The sequence below is a fragment of the Ursus maritimus genome, unplaced genomic scaffold (assembly GCF_017311325.1).
Source record: "Ursus maritimus isolate PB19 unplaced genomic scaffold, ASM1731132v1 scaffold_24, whole genome shotgun sequence".
Classification (NCBI taxonomy): domain Eukaryota; kingdom Metazoa; phylum Chordata; class Mammalia; order Carnivora; family Ursidae; genus Ursus; species Ursus maritimus.
Window position 1 is genome coordinate 32,291,431 of NW_024424897.1, and position 23,575 is coordinate 32,315,005.

A 23,575-nucleotide genomic window follows, 5' to 3' on the forward strand; every position below is an offset into this window, starting at 1 on the left:
TTTTTTCCCTCTTATACACACCTCCTCAGGTTGTATTTGCTCTCTGAACTTCCTTTCTCTTTCAAATATACCCTTGATTTTCAGTTATACAAAAAACGTCAAGGGGGAGAGCCAAAAAACATGGTGTACCACCTTGTACTATGTTAATGAGGAAAAAAGGCAATGAAAACCTTGAGATAAGCTTTCTGAATACAGTCATTGTTGGAAGAATTTTGAATAAGAAAACAGGTAAATGTAGTTGCAGATTAAAGCAACAGCAGGGAAAGGAATAGAAAAGTTCCTAGGCCATTCTAGAACACAAAGTCTCTTTCCTTTGGGATTTACATTCTAGATCAGAGGAGTCACGTGCAGCCATTGCCCATCTGGTACACGTTTTCTCAGGCTGTCAAGCTATATCCAATTTAGTAAAACAAAAAAAAATTTTTTTTGAAGAATTCTAAATTTTTTACCTGAGACGTAGGAAATCTAAAATACTGGCTTAAGAAAACTTAATCTCCCATTAGTTATTTAACAGCTGCAACTTGAGTAGAGGACAGCTGGAGCAGGGGTGATGTGAGATACAATCTCTTGAACTCTAGTCACTGTTGCCTAAGAGGTTTACACATCTGTCCATCCATCGAGGGATGTAAGTCAGCCTCGGAAGTCAGCTCATCTACTCCACTTGATGGGTCAAGTAGTAGACTTAACAGTCTAGGGTGAAGAATCCTCTAGTTGCCATCTCCTGTGTTCTTTCCAGGGTAACACCCATAGAGTTTAAGTACTTTCTTCCTTAGAGATTTTTAAAAACTTTTAAAAAACTTACCTCATTTTTTAACCTTTTAGCTAAACTATTTAAACTATTGCCAAAAAACTTTAATTAAAAAATTCATCAAATAAGAAAAATGTATAATTTAGTTCCAAATTCTGATCAGTTACAGGAGAGAAAAGTTAGGGAAATGGAGGGAGGTAAAGGAAGAGGTCAGGAAAAAAAAAAAAAGACAAAGACAAATGGTATTCAAAATAAACTCTCATTCCCATAGTTGGTAAATAAATGATGTTTTCATAGGCCTTTCATATTCCAGTTGGCTGGATAACTACTGTTAATATTTCAGTCATTTTTTTTTTAAGATTTTATTTATTTGACAGAGAGCACAAGCAGGGGGAGCAGCAGGCAGAGGGAGAAGCAGACTCCCCGCTGAGCAGGAAGCCCGATGTGGGACTCGATCCCGGGACCCTGGGATCATGACTTGAGCCGAAACCAGACGCTTAACTGACTGAGCCACCCAGGCCCCCTTTAGTCATTCTTCTAAGCAGGGGGAGCTTGGCTCTCCAGATGATAACCATGGCAGCCAACCAAAAGGGAACCAGTGTTCTGAACTAGACAGCAGTGGTCGGAGAACTTTGAGGGTTGGAAGAAATGCAGTCTAGGAGTAGATCCAATCCTGGCCAGAGAGGTTTTCTCCTCATGGCATAAGAATATCATAGTGGCGGCTTCTGGCTGATTTTCTACTAGATTGGTTGTCATTTTCTCTCTTCAGAAGCAACATTTCATTTCTCTTCAGGAGGAACCTGATGAAGGTGACCTACTTCTGTCTTTACCAAGCAGGCAAGTGAAAAACAGCTTGACAAGGCTCTTCACTGGGGGTGTCTGTGTTTCTTTCACAGAAATTGAAACAATGAAATTGGCCCGTTCTGTCTTCAGCAAACTACACGAGATTTGCTGCAGCTGGGTGAAAGACTTCCCTCTCCACAGGAGACCGCAGCTGTATTATGAGACATCAATCCATGCCATCAAAAACATGCGCAGGAAGATGGAAGACAAACATGTCTGCATTCCTGACTTTAACATGCTCTTCAATCTAGAGGTAAAGGGCCTTTCTCAAGAGTCGATGAGATTAAAAAAACAAAACGAACACCTTCAAGGTCTTATTTTTCTTAAAGAGAACTTCTAATATACCTCTAATAGTATGTCTGGTGGTCTGGAATAGGACTGAAGGCAGAGTGGCATGAATTTGCTGGCACTACACAGCAGAAAAGAAACTATTTTACGTTATTTTGGTTTGTTTATTTACTTTTAAGTAAGCTCTATGCCCAGCATGGGGCTTGAACTCACACCCCAAGATCAGGAGTCACATGTTCTACCGACTGAGCCAGCCAGGCGCCCCGATTTGAGCAGGTAATGCATTCAGATGGTTCAGATGGAAAACAAAAATATCTCTCTTATCCTTTGTCTCAGACGCTCAGTTCCCTTCCATGAAGGCAAGGGAAGTTACCAATTTTTTGCATAAACTTCCAAAGCTATTCAATCAACATAAAAGCATAAAAGAAAACTGCCATATCTCAATAAAGCTGTTTTTTTTTAAAAGGAAACTACAGTACAGTCAGATGGTGTTTATTAAGTTCCCACATTACTATGTTGTTGAAGCAACATAAAACACAAACATTTAAAAGGATGAATTTCAGACTGAGACAGTTTTCTGATTTCCTGTGATTCTCTTTTTTAAATCTTGGTTTCTGAGATAGGAAAGTAGATGGAATTACATTTCATGAATCTCTGTGACTGACAAATTGGATCATATGAGCCTTGTCAGCTTAATAACCGTTTCGTTATCTTCCTCTTCTTTTTCTATTAACTGTACTCTGTTAGTGCCAGCAGAGGTAGGTTTGTTTCCTCCACCTGTCACTTGCCGCTTTTCTTCACTCAAGTCCATAACTTAAAAATTACAATGTAGTAATTTATACAAAGCACAATATTTCCTTTATTTAGCAACTAAATTTAAATTTTAGCTAACTGTCAAGGTCTGATAAGCAGTGATGGTAGGTTGGTAATTGGTGCTTATGTTACAAAGATAGATCAGCTTTGTTTCCAAATATCTTTAGAATATGTGAATATCCTTGTTTCCAAATGTTACCAGGCCCGTGCAAATGTAACCTTAAATGTTAACCTTAATGTGATAAACAATCCTTCTATCACTACAACCACCTGAAGATTATTGAGGTGGGGTCTGAGGGCATTGTTGCTGTTTGTTGACCTGGTTGGTTTTCATTTTTCTTCAAAATCAGCCCAACGGCCTAACTCAGAAAGGAACACCTTGTTTTAGAGAAACGGTTTTGAAGGCAATTTGGCAACACATACTTAGAGCCTTGTATATTTTCACCACCTTTGAGCTGGTAGTTTCACTTTTAATTTTATATTATAAGGACACAAATGCAGGAAATTCTTACATGTATGTTTTGACATAAATGTCTTACATAACATTTTCAATAATAAACTAGAAATGCTCAAAGTCATATATAGGGAGTAACTATAATATGCTCATAATATGTATAGTACATATACATTTCAAATGTCTAAGTAATACTTAATGACATGGGGAAATGCTAATGATATGATAAATGACAAAAAGCAGGATATAAAATTTTATGTATAGTATAATCCTAATTTTGTTTTATCTAAAAATATATATATATACATAGAAAAAAAGACTCGTATCTGTGAATGGTGGGATAATACAGATTTCTTTCTTTATTAGTTCAAATAAACAATACATCATCTTTGTAACAGGGAAAACAGTATTTTTTTTTTAATTTAAAAAGGTATACTAATTTTTTTAAGAGCTCCACTTGGCTGACTTCTGTGTCTTTGGATGCTATATTGTTTAAGAATCTCCCCACTAATCTCACATTGTTTAAAGTTATACTCTCATGGCCTCAAAAAGGTATTATTGTCCCCTCCTTCTTTGTGATGATCCCACATCAGCTCACTCATCATTTAAAAACTGCTTGGATATGCTATTTTTCAATTTTACCCTTATCCTGCCAACTGAATTGTTTAAAAATGAGTACTGCTTTAGTATAGGTAGAAATTCTACATATCAGGACTTTTTTTCAAGATAGTTCTGTTTAATCAGTTAATTTTCAGTGGCATTATAGATGGTATTAATTATTAACTAGTTGTAATGTCTGTATTAGATGTTGATTTCATAATATTTGGGTGTTTTTACTCTATGGACATTTATATTTGGTACTTTTGTAAATATAGTATATATATCCTTTTTAAAAAAAATTTTTTAAGGATTTTATTTATTTATCAGGGAGAGAGAGAGAGTGTGCGTGTGCACAAGCAGAGGGAGAAGCAGGCCCCCTACTGAGCAAGGAGACCAATGTAGGACTTGATCCCAGGATCCTGGGATCATGACCTGAGCCAAAGGCAGATGCTTAATCATCTGAGCCACCCAGACATTCCTGTAGTATACCCTTTAAAAAGAATTTTTTCTGGAATGCCTGGGTGGCTCAGTTGGTTGGGCATCTACCTTCAGCTCAGGTCATGATCCCAGGGGCCTGGGATTGAGTCCCACATCAGGCTCCCTGCTTGGCTGGGAGCCTGCTTCTCACTCTGCCTGCCACTCCCTCTGCTTGTGCTCTCTCTCTTTCCGGAAAATGAATACGTAAAATTAAAAAAAAAAAATTCTTTTGAGAGAGAGAGAGGAGCAAAGGGAGAGGGACAAGCAGATACCGTGCTGAGCGCAGAGCCTGACACAGGGCTTGATCCCACGACCCTGAGGTCATGACCTGAGCCAAATCAAGAGTCAGACATTTAATCAACTGAGCCACCCAGGCGTGCCTAAAAAGAATTTTTTCAAAACACAGATAGATATACATGTTGTTTTAGTAGTTCTTCCAAATCCCTACCTAACAGATGAGGAAAAAAAAGCACAAGACAATTATATGATTTACTTTGTATATTTGATTTCTTTTGAATGACAGGGCCTAGACTCATCTGAGTTCCTAGAGCCCAAGGATCAAGTCAAAGCTTGCCCATGAAAATGATTACATACCTTTGTCTAAAGGGAGTCCAGGACTCAGGTGAGAGTTCAGTGAGCTACAGATCTCCTAAGTAAGCTAGATCTGAGATGTACACCTGGAGTTGAAGATAAAGAAGCAAACTACTTAATGGCTTAAATATAATATTGTGATTAGGCTTCCTTTGTCAAGACCGCATTGGTTTAGGAGAGCCTCCTGTGGCAGTTGCCTTAGTGTTTCAACAGTGGGTGGGCCAGGAAGTGTGACGCTAAATCTTGGTTTGGGGACGAGGCAAAATGGTTACAGGGCATTTGGACATCTCTGATGCGCTTTAAGTTTGGCTAACTGGTTTAGAGACTCTGTTATTTATGGTGAGTATTCAATGCGACTATGATTTATGAAGAAGATATTACAGTTTAGAAGTATGTGTATGCTTCCATTATCTCTGTATTTTAAACAACCTAACATAATTGGTCTTGTGCTGAAGGCCAATTATTTCCCATTGTTCTCAGTTTCTAATTTTATTAGAATACTTTCATTTTGAAAAAACTACTCAATCCAGAACAGCTTTTGCTCAATTCCTCCTCATACTTTTCTTTCCTCCCCCTTCCCACAACTTGTAACAGCAGTTTTGAAGCAACTGCACGTGGGTGGTTTCCATGGTACAAGACAACTCTCGCTGAGCTAATTGGCCATGGTGTGTTCCAGTGTTGTGTGTGTAGACACAGATGCCCCAGGACTGCAGGTGTTTCAGCAGTCCGTCAGGCGTGTTGAAAAAGAGAAACATTTAGTGTCACTGTCCAGGTGACAAGTGCAGCAGAGGAGGAGAATGGGCATCGGTACGCTGGATTGGTTCATTCCAGTCATGCTGTACCTCATTCCTTAACGTTTGTTTCTCTATTGACAGGACCAGGAAGAACAAGCCTACTTTGCAGTGTTTGATGGCCATGGGGGAGTGGATGCTGCCATCTATGCCTCCATCCACCTGCACGTTAATTTAGTACGCCAGGAGATGTTCCCCCATGATCCTGCTGAGGCCCTGTGCCGGGCCTTCCGGGTCACTGACGAGCGGTTTGTGCAGAAAGCAGCCAGGGAGGTGAGCCATTTTCTCATAAACTCCATCCACGGATGCTCTAGCTAGCTCAACTTGGTCCGTGATCCAGGGGCTATTTTGGGTTTTCTCTTTTGGGGCAGGCATTATTTAAAGTTCTTTCAAGCTGTATTCTTGACCCACAAATATTGGATTCTGTTGTAGTTCTCGTTCCCTCTTCCGGGTTTTAGTGGGATGATATGATGTGCTGTAGAGAAACTCCTAAGTTATAATTTTCTAGAAAGCCCATCCGTTGCTGGATTTGGCAGGTGAGTTTTCGCTTTCTCATTTACCAGTGCCTGTCAGCTTCACACCAGGACCATCTCTCTAGCAGACTTTTGCTGACAAAATCTGGATACGGTGATTAAAACAATGGACTAAAAAGGAAACAGAAGCTGGATGACTCCCATACGCTTGGTTCTAAACGGGCTGGCAGCGTTTTACTGTGTATCTCTTCAGGGAAAATTTGCTTGGAGAGCGCGAATCCTTAGATGATTCTTGAACTGATTTTTTTCTTAACAGGAAGAAAAGTCAGAGCTCATGTCCTCATTTCTTAAGGTTAATCAGACCTAAGATTTTTACTCTGAATGAATGACAGGGGCTCTATATTAAGATCTGAAAGTAAAAATTTTAATTTAATTATCATTCTGGGCATTGGTAAATGATTAACTACAGTAAGTACTCTATATTCATTTCTAACTGGGGGCCAATACAAAATAATCATTTTAATTTTTCAAAGTAATTACAGAATTATACATATAAAAAATAAGACTCCTGCCCTGTGGATTAAACATTAACTGTTTAATGGACTTGGAAGGAGCAGGGTCATCATTTAATCCATTTCTTTGATTTCATTATTATGCTACATAGCAGTAGTGGTGCTTGGAATCAATGAAACAATAACGGAACTATTTGGTATTAAGGAAACTGTTCTGTATTTCCCGACCCGTACTCCATGTTTACATTAATATGCAAATCCAACAACAGTGACCACTAGGGTCTACATATAGAGGTGGGGCTAGAAAACAACAGTTGTTGACCTCAGACCCTCCCAGAGTCTTGAGGGCTGGCACTGCTCTGCTCTGCCTACCTTGGAGCTACTGGCTGTTGTCATTTGACTGAGGACAAGACCTGGCCCCTGAGAGGTGATCTGTAACCACCAACTTGAAGCTAAGACAATCACTTTGTCTTCCTCTTCTGTTCTATCCTTTTTCCCTCTGTGTCCTCAATATTATGGCTTTTTTTCCTCTGACCACGTTCACCTCGTTTGCTTTGCCAATGATCCTAGTGTCTCTCAGTCTTGCCAATAGTTCTTTTGAATAATTTAGGTTTGTCTCAGCAGTTACTTTTCTCCTTCTTGTGCTCCCATGTGCTGCTAACTGCTGGGAAGAAAGTAGCTATTCCTGTTGCGAAGCAGCCCTGCCTCCTGTTCTCTCCAGGGCATATGCACTCAAGTGTCTTTATCATGTGTTCCAGGGGGCTGAGTTTTTGAACATTCTGTGTGGGAAGACATTTTATTGGTGGGTGAGGATTTATAACAAACTTTCCCTATATAGGGAAAATGAGAAGTTGTTTTTCTCATTGGCTACAAGGGGCCTTTTACCATCCTTGACGCATTGGTTCTAATTTAGGCCAAGTCCTTGGTAACAGAAAGTCATGCTTATTTGGTGGTGACTCATGTCAAATGGAGATGTCATTTTAGTGTAGTAGTATTGGGGCATTAAGTACACTGCTAACTGAGCTATTGCAGTGCAGTGCCAGGCTGTTCTCTATGGAGTTCCAAAAGCAGAGGCCCCTAAAATTATTGTGTTTTTGGTTTTTTTTAAGTATAAGCAACTTAGCATGCCAGGAAATATATATTATCTCTTGGCTCCTACCTTAATATTCAGAGTATGGGAGCATTTGCTGTGTACCAATCAGAATCTTTGTAAAGCTAGGACCCTCCCCCTGTACAGAGTGTAGGTCAGTAACAAAACAGAGACCAGAACATGGAAATCTTTAAGGGTTGCTGTAGTGGATTGAGCACTGGACTGGGAGGAAAAAGAACTTCAGTTGTTTTGTGTGCTAATGAGTTACCTGCCCTTGGAAAGGTCACAGAACCTGCCATAGTTTTTTTTACAGTACATAAAATGAAATGACTCCTCATCCCTGCCTTGCATACCGTAGATGACATGGGTCTGTGTGGGCACCCGCGCATACATACGTACACATAAAAATGTAGAGAAATAGGAATTGCTGTTTGTTGTGAAATCAAGTTATTAAGAGTCTAGCCCCCAACTAAAATTTTGTGTTAACTATAAATTGCTTTTCGGGGCGCCTGGGTGGCTCAGTTGTTAAGCGTCTGCCTTCGGCTCAGGGCGTGATCCCAGCATTCTGGGATCGAGCCCCACATCGGGCTCCTCTGCTGGGAGCCTGCTTCTTCCTCTCCCACTCCCCCTGCTTGTGCTCCCTCTCTTGCTGGCTGTCAAATAAATAAATAAAATCTTAAAAAAAACAAAACTATGAATTGCTTTTCAATGAGAATTTGAAGTCTCTTTATTTTTACTGACTCTAGTTTTATGTAATTACTTTCAGAGTTTGAGATGTGGGACCACAGGTGTGGTGACTTTCATCAGAGGGAACATGCTCCATGTGGCCTGGGTGGGGGACTCCCAGGTCATGCTTGTGAGAAAAGGCCAAGCTGTTGAGCTAATGAAGCCACACAAACCGGACAGGGAGGTAAGTGTGCTCTGTTCTGGGAGGGCACATGCCACAGCAGCAGGTTTCTAGCTGCTTATTGCAATTACCACCAGTATCTGAACAACCATGCCCACCTTACAGAGGAGTAATAAAGAGACACTTTCCTGGAAGCTGATGAGTTTTGTATCTGTTGTTTACTGTTAAGGTAGATAAGTAAATCCTGAATCCAATTATTTGCTTCTTTCTATTGCATTGCTGTTTAGGATGAAAAGCAGCGAATTGAGGCTCTTGGAGGTTGTGTGGTCTGGTTTGGTGCCTGGAGGGTGAATGGAAGTCTGTCGGTCTCCAGAGCTATTGGTAGGACAAACCAATTCCTTTTTGTTTCTCCAAACTGTCCTTTTCTAGATCATTGTCTCATATTAATTCTGCTACAATAAGGGAAACTGAGATGGTAATTTATATTATCAGAGTGCTTCTTATTGTTTAAAGTAACAATTAGATAATGCCTCTTTTATTTAATTAACCTATTCATTCATATACTTATATTCCATTATTGAAAGGAACTATATCAAGAAATGCAGAACTTATTAGTTCTTTTTTTTTTTTTTAATGGAAGTCTTTACTCTTTGGGACACAAATCTGCTTAAAACTACAGTGATCCTCATTTCATTCCATTTTGGATCACATTTAGCTGAACTCAGTATTTTCAAGAGAATGGAAGGCTCTCCTCCCTATGTTTTTCCTTGCTTATATCTTTGTTTTCATTTAATTATAAAATGACATAAACATTGTACTTTTTAGATGAAACAATTTCTTTAATGTGGAATATAGTGATTTGCCAGATAACGCTAGGGTTTCAAAGAACCTGTCTCCCTGGGAAGGGAGAAGGGGAAGTCAATGAAACCATCTAAAACTTAGAGAGTAAACAGCTGAGCTTAATGGACGAAATGCAAGGGTGTAAGTTCAAAGATAGTCCTGTTTCTATTTTTGTTTCACTTTGGCGCCTGGGTTTATTATATTTTAGGCTTTGTGGCTTAGCTTCATTTTCTGTTTTTTTAAAAAGAATAAATCAGTGTGTGTGCGCCTTTATGGGTGATATGCACGCATACTACAGTTCTTCATTCCCGCCTCCTAAAGAAATTAAATGAAGTAGTCTGACATAGGGATAATATAGATAAATGGAATTCACATGTAATCCCCCCCAATTTTGCTTATCGTTACCAAAATATTCCAGAACATTAACAAAATCTCGAAGGATTGATTCAGTTTCACCAGTGATAGGCGTTCCTCCCACTCTCTGGGAAGGTGCTGGCAAGCTGTGAAGTGGCCCAAATGTGAGCAGCAGAAGGCTGCGAGAGAAAGCGAACGCTGAAAGATCCTGCAAGTGCTTCTGAAAAAATGAGGGTTAGTTTTTATCTCAGACTGAGAGAGTTATTAGGAACTCTGGAATAAGACCCCAGAGGGGAAATTTCTCATTTCTGAAACACACCCCCATGTAGAATTATTTCTGAAAATTCCTTTTGATCTTAGGGTCTTTGTCAGAGTGTCGAAGGTAGCTTTAATGCTTGTCATAGAACCAACTTTACTAGAGAATACTTGCCTTTTCTTGCTTCTAAAAATATAACACAAGGGGAAACTAAAAGCAAGGGGAGAATGTCATTGAATAAGAGACGGTCTCAGAAGGCGGCAGACTCGATAGAGAAAGTGACTTTTAGGCTGGATGTGGAGGAAAGTGTGTAGGGGAGGAAATTCCAGGGGGAGGGGAGTCCAAGTACAGGGGCATCTGAAAGGGTATGCCATGTTTTAGGAACAGCAGAATGTACAAGAGGCTAGGAGTGATGCAGAGTAAGTGCTGGCGCCAGAACGTGAAGGGGCTCATATGCCAGGCTAAGTAGTCTAGACTCTACCAGGCAAATAAGCAGAGAGGCAGATTAGACTAATAAGGTATTTGTGATGACCATACGGAAGACAGAGTAGAAAGCCTAGATGAAATCATTCAGGGGCTATTGATACAGCTTGTTAGAGAGATGAGGGCAGCTCAAAAGGGATACAGAGGACGTATAAGTTGATCAAACAGAAGTGACAGTTTGTGGGGGCAGAGAAAGTTGATTTCCAGGTTTTTGACTTGTGTGACCGAGAAGATGATAAAGCATTTGTAAAAAAGTAGCAGCAGTCTGTGGGGTGAGGAGGAGGGCAGATAATGAGTTCATTTTGGCCATATTTTATATTTTAGATACCTGTGTGATATTTTAAGAGAGAATTCATATGCACTGGAAATACAGATCTGGAGCTGAGCAGAATTCTGAGTTGCAGATAAGAGATGTGGGAACTCATCCCATTTTGGCAATAATATAGCAGTCTATGAAGTGATATTATATATGTTAGTTGAAATTATAGGCTTGGACGGCATTGCCTAGGAAGAATATGTAGTGTGATGAGAGACCAAGGATGAGACTTATTACTTCAGGTAGAAATACACAATGAAGTCATGCTCTCCAGGTTTGTATCTTGGCTGTCACTTTACAAGCTGTGGGCCTTGGGAAATTAATTTCTTTGTGTCTCTCTGTTCCTTGGTAATGTAGGAATAGTAACATTAAATGGCTCGTGGAGTTTTTGTATTCAATGGTATAATACATGCACCATACTTAGAGGCCTGCCTGGCAGTTTTAGCACAAAATGATTAGTGCTATTATTACGTGAAGGAGCCAGTGAAGAAAATCAAGAAGGGATCAGAGATATACAAGTGGGCTATCACAGATACTAGGAGAGGGTTTCTAGGAGTGAGTGGTCACAGGGTCAAGTGCTGTAGAGGTCAAGTGAGACATAGGTTAAAAAAAAAAGACACAGAATTTTGAAAAATAGGAACTAATTGGTAATATACGAGAGAAATGTTTTGGATTAGTAGGTGGAAAAAACCTAGAAAATCAGGTGACAGAAAATGAGCAACAACACAAAAGAACTTGTATAGGTTTAGTTTCTTGGGCAATTTAGTGGTAAAGGAAATAGTGTGGTGGCCTGAGGGAAAAGCTGATTTGGGAAAGGGTCACGTTTATTATTTTTGTTTTTAGGATAAGGAGTTTAGATCAGAGTATGTTTGTAGGATAAAAGATGAGAGCAAGTTGAAGAGAAATTGAAGATGAGAGCAACAGAAGCCAGAGTCCTAGAGAGTCAGGTCCCAGAGCACAGGTCAGCTTTGAGAAGGAAGTGGAGACCTCTTCTTTTGACACAACGGTAGCTGATGTGGTGAATCTGTCTCGATTAAAACAAAAGGGTGGGGGGTAGGAATTGAGGGAATTCAGGCCTGATAAACTTAATTTTCTTTGAAGTGGGAAATTAGGCCATCTACCAAAATCCAGTAGCTTAATTGAAAGAGGTGAAGAATGTGAGAATAAAATCGGGGACTAAACAGGGACAAGAAAAAGGACTCCTGAGCAGAGTTCAACTCTACTTAGAAAATAAGCGACACTTAAAGCTTTCAAAACGGAGAGCTTTTCAACTGTTTCTCCTCATGAGCCCTTCAGATTTATGATCCAAGGTTGACAGAGAGGCATGATACGTTTCCTAGCATATGGAGAGAGGAGGCTGAAGATGAAAGGATGTTGCCATTTCTACCATGAAATGGATAATCATGCCCTCCGACCAAATTTGGGGGCGAGATGTCATGAGTCTGACATCCAACGGTAGAGCAGGTGAAGAGCCAGCACTCTGGCAGCACTTTCCCTGTGCAAGTATTTGTATGTTCTGTTCCAAACTAACAGTTGCAGCAGCCTTGTAATTGAAGCACTAAAACAAGATTTTTGGGAACAGTATGACTCAGATCACATTTATTTTTAGAGCTGGAATTCAGAAACTAATAATGATGATAATAATAGGTGGAGTAGGGGATGGGGAAATTTAGTAAAGTGGATTGATTGGTGGAGAACCCTGAATCTCATGATTGGAAGTTTTGATTAGCTCTCACAGGCTACCAGGAGGCATCAAAGTATGAAACTGATGGAATCAAAGCCATGTTTGAGGGAAGATGGTTCTGGCAACTGTATGAAAAAGACTAGTTTCTTACCTACTATCTATTGTTCAGGGTGTCCCATCATGAAACCTGCTGGATAGGGCACGTGGCCCACACTGGTTCTAGCACTTATCTCTAGGGTGCCTATTGAGTTTTCTGGGCCTATCTGAAGATTAAACAGGGATGGGAAATGTTGGAGAGAATCTTATTTGGGTAGGAGAGAACCTAGAACAGATACCAGAAACAGTGATGACAGAACCAGATAACTTATAATTATCTTCATTTTATCATCCCCTAGTCAAAAGTTGTTTTAGTACTGTAGAGAGGACGGTAACTGATGAGGGTGTGGAAGTAACAAATCTAGGATTTAGTTCCAAGCAGTCTGACTCCAGGGCTGGCATCCTTAACCACTAAGCTATATGCCATTACTTTAGAAGTGATAAAACATTTTATAAATTTTAACTACTGTTTCCCAATTATGGTACCCTAATCTAGGAATTACTGCTGAATACTGTTTTCTATGTAAAGAAGTAGTAAACAAGTATCCCTTGTACTAATAAGCTACATGGTTACTTAATAGGCTAGGGACCCTTTGGTTAGATTCTCTCCAAGTACCCAGAGGAAAACAATGAATGTAGAGTTAATGGTTCTAGAAGTACTCCAGATCTGAAAGATCCAGAATGCATTGCAGATGATTAATTTTCTCCATAGTCTGGTGATAGACTGGAGACCTCGGGCCCACACTAGGCTAGGTTTCTGTCTCCACTCCAAGCACCCCATATATAGCTACACGTCACTCCTTAACAGTTGCCTCTGTGTCTTTGCTTATGCTATTCCTTCAACCGAAGGCCCATCTCTGCCTGGTGATAACTAACTTATCCTTCAAGGCCCAGCTCAAATGTCATTCTATAAGTGGATGAACTAAACAAAGGAGAAATAATGACCCAGCAGGGCCTTGGGGGTTCTCACAGTAAGTGGAGAATGAACAACAGCAATAAAGACGGTGGGGGGTGGGGGGGTTCTGATCAGAGACAAATGAAGACAGCAAGAATATGGTAGTCCCCGAAGAGGAGAGAAATGTGGTCATACATTTTCCAGTTGTTCTCTAGAAATTACAAGTAAAGCAGCATTAAAAAGGAGAAAGCAGGGGCGCCTGGGTGGCACAGCGGTTAAGCGTCTGCCTTCGGCTCAGGGCGTGATCCCGGCGTTATGGGATCGAGCCCCACATCAGGCTCCTCTGCTGTGAGCCTGCTTCTTCCTCTCCCACTCCCCCTGCTTGTGTTCCCTCTCTCGCTGGCTGTCTCTATCGCTGTCGAATAAATAAATAAAATCTTTAAAAAAAAAAAATAAATAAAAAGAGGAGAAAGCAAACTGGACTGGGAACCAAGAGACTTACATTCTAGTTCTCTTGTCTGAATCCTGGGATGTCTTTTCCTGGCTTGAGGGGAGTTGGACTTGATTTTTTAAAATCCCTGGTAACTCAAACCTTTCTCTGTGCTAGCAGCAGAAAGCTATTAATTTGAAAACAAGGACAGAAAATTAAGTATTTAATGAAGAGAATGACCACAACTTTGGTTTGTTTTTCAATGCGGACTTGTTCTCAAATCTCAAGTAAATCAAACTTAACTACTAGTGAAAAAAAAAATCTGTTAACCAACAAAATTTTCCTATGTAACACTGAATTTTTCTAATGCAGCAGCAAACTTAGACTGGACATTTGTTGCCATGCTCGGCTAAGCCTCAGTCATAGCTAGAGGCACAAGATTCAGAGCGTAAGCTAGTGAGAAATCAAGCCCAGTGAATGGCAAGTGTTTAACGGAGAGTAAGGCCTGAGCAGCATCTGATTAACAAAGAACTCAGTAACTAGTTTATAAATTCTTTCCAGTAAATTCAGATCACAATCCAGTAAATTGGCCATAAACATTCTTACATGCAAGGTAGACCCAAATCTGACCTGCTTTCTAACTCCCACAGGAGATGCTGAACATAAGCCATATATCTGTGGGGACGCAGATTCTGCCTCTACTGTTTTGGATGGAACCGAAGACTACCTCATTCTGGCCTGCGATGGCTTCTATGACACCGTGAACCCTGACGAGGCAGTGAAAGTTGTGTCTGACCACCTGAAGGAGAATAATGGAGACAGTAGCATGGTTGCCCACAAATTAGTTGCATCAGCTCGTGATGCTGGGTCAAGTGATAACATCACTGTTATTGTGGTATTCCTGAGGGACATGAACAAAGCTGTAAATGTTAGTGAGGAATCAGATTGGACAGAGAACTCTTTTCAAGGAGGGCAAGAAGATGGTGGGGATGATAAGGAGAATCATGGAGAGTGCAAACGCCCTTGGCCTCAGCACCAGTGCTCAGCACCAGCCGATCTAGGCTATGATGGGCGCGTGGATTCATTCACTGATAGAACTAGCCTGAGCCCAGGGTCCCAAATCAACGTGCTGGAAGACCCAGGCTACCTAGATCTCACACAAATAGAAGCAAGCAAACCTCACAGTGCCCAGTTTTTGCCACCAATTGAGATGTTTGGTCCTGGTGCACCAAAGAAAGCAAATCCCATTAATGAGCTAATAATGGAGAGAAAATCAGTTCACTCATCATTGCCTGAACAGAGTGGTGCTGGAGAGTTTCCCTCTTTTAATTTGGGTTCAACAGGGCAGCAGATAGACAGAATGGAGAGCTTGTCTCCTGTCTGTCCTAGGTTGGAAGATGAACAGTTCAAATTCCTGGGAAAGAGAGTTTCCAGATTGTCTCATTTACGCTATCGTTATTCAAAGAGACGGCACGGATTCAGGTTTAATCCAAAGTTGTCTTCATTTATGTCTGCTCAAGAGCCTTCCTACAAAATAGGCACTAGTCTGTCCTCCCTTATTCGAAGTGGGAAGAGAACTAGGGTGTTCAGAAGTTTTCTGCCGTGGAGGCAAAATATTTGGAAAGGATATAGTGCAAACATGATGAGGAAGCTCAGGAAGAGTGATGATATTCCAGACCCAGGTCTTCCCTGGAGCTATAAAATATAATACTTCCTCCTTAAAGTAGGCTAGCTAGCTCTCCCCCAATAAAAACACCACTGTCAGAGTAGAACCAAGGTAGACATTTCTGAAATATATGTGCTTCATTATGAAACCATGGATGGCTCAATTCTTAAATGTAAATAGATCTCTAGGAAACTCAAAGTAGTGTTTTCAATCTAAAAAAGTATTGGCGGTTTCACTAGCAAAATTATATACAACTGGTCCCTGTGATGTGTCTCCACACCTACATACGACCCCCACTTTACTACCCCTTCACATCACTAGTGGAAGCTTGTGAGTTAGTTATTTTAGTCGGGATATCTAGTGTTGAAATCTCAATGCAGGTGAAATCTGGTTTGATGTGCCTAATATATCTATGGAAAACTTAATGCAGAATCAGATTTAGTTGGGGGATGTTCCTCAAAAGACTGGGGACTATGAGGAGAAACCCTCCCCTCTTTTTTCGGTTGGTAAAAGACTAAAAGCCATATGGGTTTTAATTGGTTTCAATGAAAGTAGAAAACTAGTATAAAAGTGTCATATTTTCTGACTTGTGAGGTGGTATATAATCAAAAAGATTTACTGATTTTTTTTCCTGTAACATAAAAGATGATAAAAATTTTCTGAATTAAAAAGTACTTCCTAGGGCTGTGTAGCTATTTGGGAGTTTCATAACCTGTTATGGTGCTTTTGGTGGGATTTTTATTATTTGTCATTTTAGAAGACCACTGTCAACTGGTTTTAACCTATGATGCTATGATGTTTCTCACTGTACCTTCATCTCAGGAATAAAACTGGTTTAATGGAGATGATGTTAGGTACAAATATACTAGAATCAAGTTGCCATTTAAAAAAGAAAAATCAAATAGTATTTGTTTTTTTCTCCCTTAAGTTCACAGACAGCAAAGGCATATACTACTACAAAATAAAAAGTGGCTTCGGAGAATGAAAAATACTGGTTTTAACTTCTCTAAAATTGTTTCCCCCAAGGGAATGAAAAAACTGGTGTGAAAGAGGTTGAAAGTACTGCCTAAAGTGAGCCCAGAGGCCAAGTGCAAAGGAGAAGGCAGGTAAACGGAGACTGAGGTCAAGTCAGTTATAAAAGGAGAAAGTGCCACAGTCCTGCCATGTGCCACTGCAGACTGCAGAGAGGACGTCTTTCTCATTTCAGTAGTTACTTCTGTTTGATAACTTGAAGTTGTCTGCTTTTTGCCATTTCTGTAGTTTCAAGCTAGAAGTGTATCTTCAACCAGAGACAGCAAATAAACTACTAATCAGATTCATTCAGTGAAGCAGCCTCTGATTCTCTTGAGAATCATGAATATCACCACATGACCGGATCTTTCCTGCCCTAGTCAGCTATGGACCAGCCAGCTACGGACCAGCCATGCCAATAGATAGGAGTGGCGCCCTCACTTACACCACTGGGGGGCACCAAATGCTCTTGCCAAGAAATGTCCACTGCTTCTGTTTTTACAAAATAATACAATTGTTAATGTGTTAATTTATTATTATTAATGTTAATGTTCCCCAGACCCATAATGGAAACTCAAATTCCTAGACTTTAAAAACAAAAGACCGTAGCATATTCTGGGTGCCAGTATCACTATATAGCAAATAGATAAAAACTTCACTGGCAATGATCAGATTGTTAATCTGTAGATTTTATTTTTAAGAATTTGGATATAAGTAGAGATTTTCGGTATTTCTCTTGATTTTGAAGTCATTTATTCTTTTTCTCAATTCTTGTGATATATGGCTGAGAAGGAGGGAGTAAACATGGCTCCAATTATAGTACCAGAATCTTTTCACCAACCTGATGTTTGACCCCCATACACGGATCTCACTCATATCTGTCATTTTCTGAAGCCTAGATCTTGTTAACAACCCATCAGGTGCAGTGTCAGTTTCAAATCAAATTATCTAAGGAAACAAGAAAACAGGCAGCAGAATATTGGTACACATTATAGTCCAAAGCACTTATCTAAATTAAAATAATTTTTAAAGATTTTCTGTAGTTGTCCATTGCTACTATTTTTGATCAGAATAAAGAAGGTGAAAGATACAAATGATAGGTTTTTTCAGTGGGGAAAAATGGTTGGATGAAACTCAGATGAACACAGACCACATCTTTAAGGGTCTGAATTTTGTAGATCTGACTATATAAGCAGTGTTAATTCCATTTTTCACACCAATAGCCCTCTAGAAAATAAAGCAAAGTAGTTCTAGTGTGGTCAACTTATAAACCAATATTGTGAAAAATAGCAACTATTCATTTGTTCACAACATGCATATTTATAGAGTAGTTTAGGTACCATTTGTAAGGTAAGTCCTTTAAAATTCTAGAATATCAAAGTAGTGGTTATTGGTATGATATATGCTGCTCTTGGTTCTATAAACTAGGTAAAAAGCAGTGCTTTGTGAAATGCAGTGTTATATCTTAATGCCACTGGTGATAGAAAGTAGTTCCCTTCAGTTCAAATCCTGTGCCCTTATTTGCTGCTTGCTAATGTAAGCAATAAGTACCCTTCTAACCAATGGTATCTACACATTCTGTAACTTGTATTTAATGATGGTGTATCTGGTGATTGTAAAAATATTAGACAGTATAAAAGTACATATACTATATATTAACTGTTAATGCTGAGGTAATAGTCTGTGAATTACGTGTTTTGTACTTTAATTGTGTAATTTAGTGGTGGTGGAAATCCTACACTCAATCCTTAAGAGTGATGGTATCCCTTTTTCAATTTAACATGATCTGCATCAATTTGTTTGCCTGCTAAAAAGTGTTGTTAGAATAGGAAATAGTAAAACAAATATAAACAAGGAAGTGTAGTACTCGTTAGGGAAACAGACTTCAAGTTACCAAATGAAGTCATTACAAACTCCTTGTACATTCACTGTGAGTTTCAAAGGGAATCAGTCCCTAACTTAAAGGTTTCCTTTGTTCACTTTCTAGATGTGTACTTTTGAGGGATCTGAGATTTAGCAACATTACAGCACCAAACACCGGGGCAATTAATCCCACTTACATCTGTGCTAAAGAGGATGGTGGAAACACATATGTATATACCTTTTCTTTACCTAGAAGTGCCATCCACTGTCCTTGAATTAGTAAGATTAAAGTTTCTGTTGCATTTAAGTTAACTAGGAGGATCCTTGAAAGTAACACCTTTTCCAAGGACAATGTCAACAATGTCAATGTCAACACTGAGTCTGATTCTGACCACATTTATAGTGGTATAATGTCAACGTGGTGGTATAGTGTCACTCCGCATCTTCACGACAACCATACTCCATTGTTGGAACACTGTGCCAGTAAGAAGTGCAACATCTGACAGGCAGATGAAAATGATGCATAAAGAAGTTCAGTGTTTGTTTACAGATAAAACTGCTGTGGTTCAAGTACTTCCTTCCCCATCAATGGCTTGCCAAGGCTTTGTGAGAAAGTGATTTATAAGTTATTATTTTAGTGTTTAAATATAATTTATTCATTCGATGACCATTCTCGCCTACGCAAGGCCATAAAAGGGGGATACTATAGCTTTGGTCACATCATTATTTTGGACAGTTTTTCTTTGAGTCATAAATTAGCAAAAGAACATACTTTTTTCACCTTTTACCCACTCTTCTGACCTGTGAATAGCTTAAAAAAATTTTTTTCGAAATAAGATACCACCAGTATTATTACAAATGACTATTTTCCAGACAAATGGTACTGTGTTGAAAAATAATTGTTACTTCATCTAGCAGCATTTTATCTTCTATTTTGAAGACTATTTATTGTACTAATTAGAAAAAGGAAATAAGACCGGGAACTCCAGACTGACATAGCAGTTGTTCTGGAAAAGGAACTACTCTAATAAACTCTGATGTATTAGATCATCCACAGATACATCATTGTTAACTCTTATTCTAGGTGCTCTTCGGTGAGAGACAGGCTTTGTTCCCTTGTTCATGACATTTCTCTGCAAAGAATTCTCTATGGAGTGAAGCGAATGAAGTGAATCATTTCTTACCAAGTAAATTTACCAATTTACAAACCTGCTCTACAGCTCACTTTTGAGTTCAGTTGTAATCATGAGTGATCCTTCATATTTTATTAAAACTGTTCATTCAGGTAAGATGTATGTTGAAATTTTGCCAATACCTTAATAAAACCCAGCAATTTAAAACCACGAGTCATTTGTCTTTTCATTTCAAGGGAAGATAATTTACTTAGTGCTAAGGTTACTTATAGCAACGATGACCCTCAAACCAAGCACAACTCCTAATCTAGATTAATTCAGACTCTGCAATGGAAGTCTAAGCAGGAGGAAAGGCCTGCCCATTTGCAGGTGTAAAAACAATTCACCAATCTACCACCCTACACAAGATGTGTCACTTCAACAAAATATATAGAGCCATATGAAAACAAAAAAAATGTGTTCTGAAGACTGAGGAAATCATCAGAACCAGACTCCGACCCTTAATGGCCAAAGCAATCTTGAGAGACAACAACAAAGCTGGAAATAATATCACAGTCCCAGATTTCAAGATATACTCTAAAGCTGTAGTAATCGAAACAGTACGGTACTGGCACGAAAACAGACCTAGTGATCAGTGGAACAGAATAGAGAGAGTTCAAAAACCCACAAGGTTAATCTATGACAAAGGGCAAAAATACACAAGAAGGAAAAGTCAGTCTCTCCAACAAATGGTGGTAGGAAAACTGGACCACACTCTTTACATGATACACAAAAATAAACTCAAAATGGATGAAATACCTAAATGTGAAACCTGAAACCAAAAATAATTTACATGTGGAATCTAAAAAACAAAAAGTAGAAACAGACCCATAAATACAGAACTGATGGTTGCCCGAGGGGAGGGGAGTGGGAGATACAGGCTTTCAATTATGGAATGATTAAGTCACAGGGATAAAAGCTGCAGCATAAGGAATACCATCAGTGGTACTGTAATAGTGTGTGTGTTTTTTTTTAAAGATTTTATTTATTTATTCGACAGAGATAGAGACAGCCAGCGAGAGAGGGAGCACAAGCAGGGGGAGTGGGAGAGGAAGAAGCAGGCTCATAGCGGAAGAGCCCGATGTGGGGCTCGATCCCAGAACGCCGGGATCACGCCCTGAGCCGAAGGCAGACGCTTAACCGCTGTGCCACCCAGGCGCTCCTGTAATAGTGTTCTATGGGGACAAACGGTAGCTGTCACTTGGGAGCATAGCATAATGTATATAGATGTTGAATCACTATGTTGTGTATCAACTATAAGTCAAAGAAAAAATATACAACTCTGGAAAAAAACAAAAACTACAAAAAAGAACCAGACTCTGTTATGACAAAAATATGGGGACAGAGAATTTAAAATAACTATGGTTAATATGTTATGGAAATGGTGGACAATGTATGCAAGATCTTATGGGTGATTTCAGCAAAGAGAAACTATAAGTAGAAATGCTAGAAATGAAAAATAACAGATGATGAATGCTTTGGACTGGCTCATCAGTGGATCGTACTTTGCCAAGGAGAGAATCGGTAAACGAAGATAAATCAACATAAATTACCCTAATTGGAAAAGGATGTGCACGCACACGTGCGCGTGCAGACACACACAGTGAAGGGAAAACAAAGACAAAACTCAACAGAACATATAAGAGCTGTGGGACAATATCAGTCTAACATATGCGTAACTGGAATCCTTGGAGGGGAAGAGAAAGAATAAGGCAGAAGAAATACGTGAATGATGGCTGAGAACTTCTGAAAATTTAATGACACGCCTCGAACCGTAGATCCAAGAACCTGAGAATACAGAGCAGGATCAACACCAAAAACACACACCTAGGAAAAAGAAATCTCTTCCAGATGGTTTCACTGGTAAATGCTACCAAATATTTAAAGAATAAATAACACCAATTCTATACATTCTCTTCAGAAAGAAAAGATTCGTAAAGGTCAGCATTACTCTGATACCAAATCAGATGAAGACAGAAAAACTAAACTACAGACCAATATCCCTCATAAATATAGATGCCCAAATCCTCAGCAAAATATCAGCGAACCAGTATCACTTATTAGAATGGCTAAAATAAAAAAATGCTGACACTAGCAAGTGTTTCTAGGATGCAACTAGAATCCCTCTATGTTGCTGTTGATAATGTAAAATGGCAGTGCCACTTCTCGAAAAGTTCAGCAGTTTCTTATAAAGTGAAGCAGTACTTACCATGTAACTCACTGAGATGAGTTCTGACATCAGCTACCCGGAGTTAGGCCAAACTTCACAGTTTAAGGGCTAAGTCCTCTCACTTCAAACACCAGCTGCCAAGTTTGGGGCTCCCCAAGTCACCCTCATTTCTGACGAATTGACTACAAAATTGGGGGTTCCCACCATCCTCCCTCAGCTTTGAAAATTTGCTAGAATGACTCACAGAGCTCAGGGAAATACTCTACTTACAATTACAGTTTTATTATACGAAAGGATACACACCAAAACCAGGCAAAAGAAAGGACACAAAAAGTGAGGTCTAGGAGAGTACCCATGTGAAGGTTCCTTGTGATCAGGGCACTTTTTTCCTCCCGAAACAACAGAGGACAATACAGAATACTGCCTACCAGGGACGCTCATCTGAGCTTCAGTATCCCCAGGTTTTACTGGGGTTTCATAAGGTAAGTGTGACTGACTCACTGGCAATGAGGCTGAACTATTCAGGCTGATATGAAGTGACTACAGCCCCAATCCTCTAATCCCATGATTCGTCTATCTAGTGTGCCAGCGCCCGTCCAGAGTTATCTCATTAGCATAAACTGTCAGGACCCACCATAAACAACAAAGACACTCCTATCATTCCGGAAATTCCAAGGACTAAGAGGCTATACCCCAGGAACCAGAGACAAAGGCCAGCCAGGTTCTTTATTACACACCCAGCAATCCCATTCCAAGGCATATATTCCTCTAGAGAATGAAAGCTCATGTTCACACAAAAATCTATACACAAATGTTCATAAGATTCATAATCATCCTGAACTGGAAATAACCCAAATGTCCATCAAAGGGTAAACTGTGGTACACCCGCACAGTCAACTACTGCTCAGTAATAAAGGAATGAAGTACACAAGATGGGTGAAACAACAGCATTTTAAGTGAAAGGCTAGCTCTGAATTCTACTTACATGACTTTCTGGAAAAGGGAAAACTAAAAGGACAGAGAACAGATCATGGTTGCCAGCAGTTGTGGGGGGTGGCGGGGAGGATTTGCCTAGCATGCGGGAATTTGGAGGGTGACTGAACTGTTCTGTGTAGTATTATGGTGGCAGATACACATGACTCTGTTATTTGGCAAAGCCCACACACACTGCATTATACCTCAAAGACTGAATTTTAATGTCTGTAAATTTAAAGGTCAACCAGGATATGTGGGGAGGACAAAATGCAGACTAGAACAGATGAATCTTACTTTATTACAAATGAATCATATAATCACACTGAAGAGGATGGTGCGGAAAGGAACCGAAGTAACTCTGAATCTTAGGACCTAAACAACTTCTGGGAAGCGTGTGACATGATACTGAAGGCTAAAAACAAAAACCTGTACGCCAACCTTCTACTGTAGTTGGTAAATCTGTTCCTCACAAGGGTCATAGGTTAACAGTTCTGAAACTGCTTGGTTTGCATATTACAGTTGAACAAGTAAATATACTGTAGCTAATGAGAGCCAGGCTGTTACAGAAAGATATAATAAATAAAAGGAAGGCTAAAATGAGCGCTGTGGAGTTGGGACTGGTATTGTACTTATCAATACAGACTCAGGGTTTGTCTTCTTAAAACATATTTACATATACGTACATACAAAGATCTATAGAGCTGTGTTTGCATAAGTATATAGGTGGTTTCTATTCTACCCACCGAGAGGGACTAGACACAGTGACACGCTAGTCACAGTAAGCACACCTTAACATCCCAATCTTACTTTCTAAATACCACTGTCCAAAAAAAAAAA

At 39.6% G+C, this 23,575-nt stretch overlaps 2 protein-coding genes across 2 annotated transcripts in view; one reads left to right on the forward strand and one right to left on the reverse strand.

The window, feature by feature from the left end:
- PPM1E (protein phosphatase, Mg2+/Mn2+ dependent 1E) overlaps nucleotides 1–15,675 on the forward strand; it is a 191,858-nt gene extending 176,183 nt beyond the window's left edge. Inside the window, exons 3-7 of the mRNA XM_040640906.1 lie at nucleotides 1,645–1,844; nucleotides 5,690–5,878; nucleotides 8,447–8,590; nucleotides 8,815–8,908; nucleotides 14,532–15,675. Of these exons, the coding sequence (XP_040496840.1) occupies nucleotides 1,645–1,844; nucleotides 5,690–5,878; nucleotides 8,447–8,590; nucleotides 8,815–8,908; nucleotides 14,532–15,589 (1,685 nt within the window). The 3' untranslated portion in view covers nucleotides 15,590–15,675. The remainder of the gene's footprint in view (nucleotides 1–1,644; nucleotides 1,845–5,689; nucleotides 5,879–8,446; nucleotides 8,591–8,814; nucleotides 8,909–14,531) is intronic.
- A 1,581-nt stretch (nucleotides 15,676–17,256) lies between these two features.
- The window catches only part of TRIM37 (tripartite motif containing 37), a 136,670-nt gene continuing 130,351 nt past the window's right edge, over nucleotides 17,257–23,575 (reverse strand). The window contains exon 25 of the mRNA XM_008695488.2: nucleotides 17,257–17,506. Within this exon, the coding sequence (XP_008693710.1) occupies nucleotides 17,503–17,506 (4 nt within the window). The 3' untranslated portion in view covers nucleotides 17,257–17,502. The remainder of the gene's footprint in view (nucleotides 17,507–23,575) is intronic.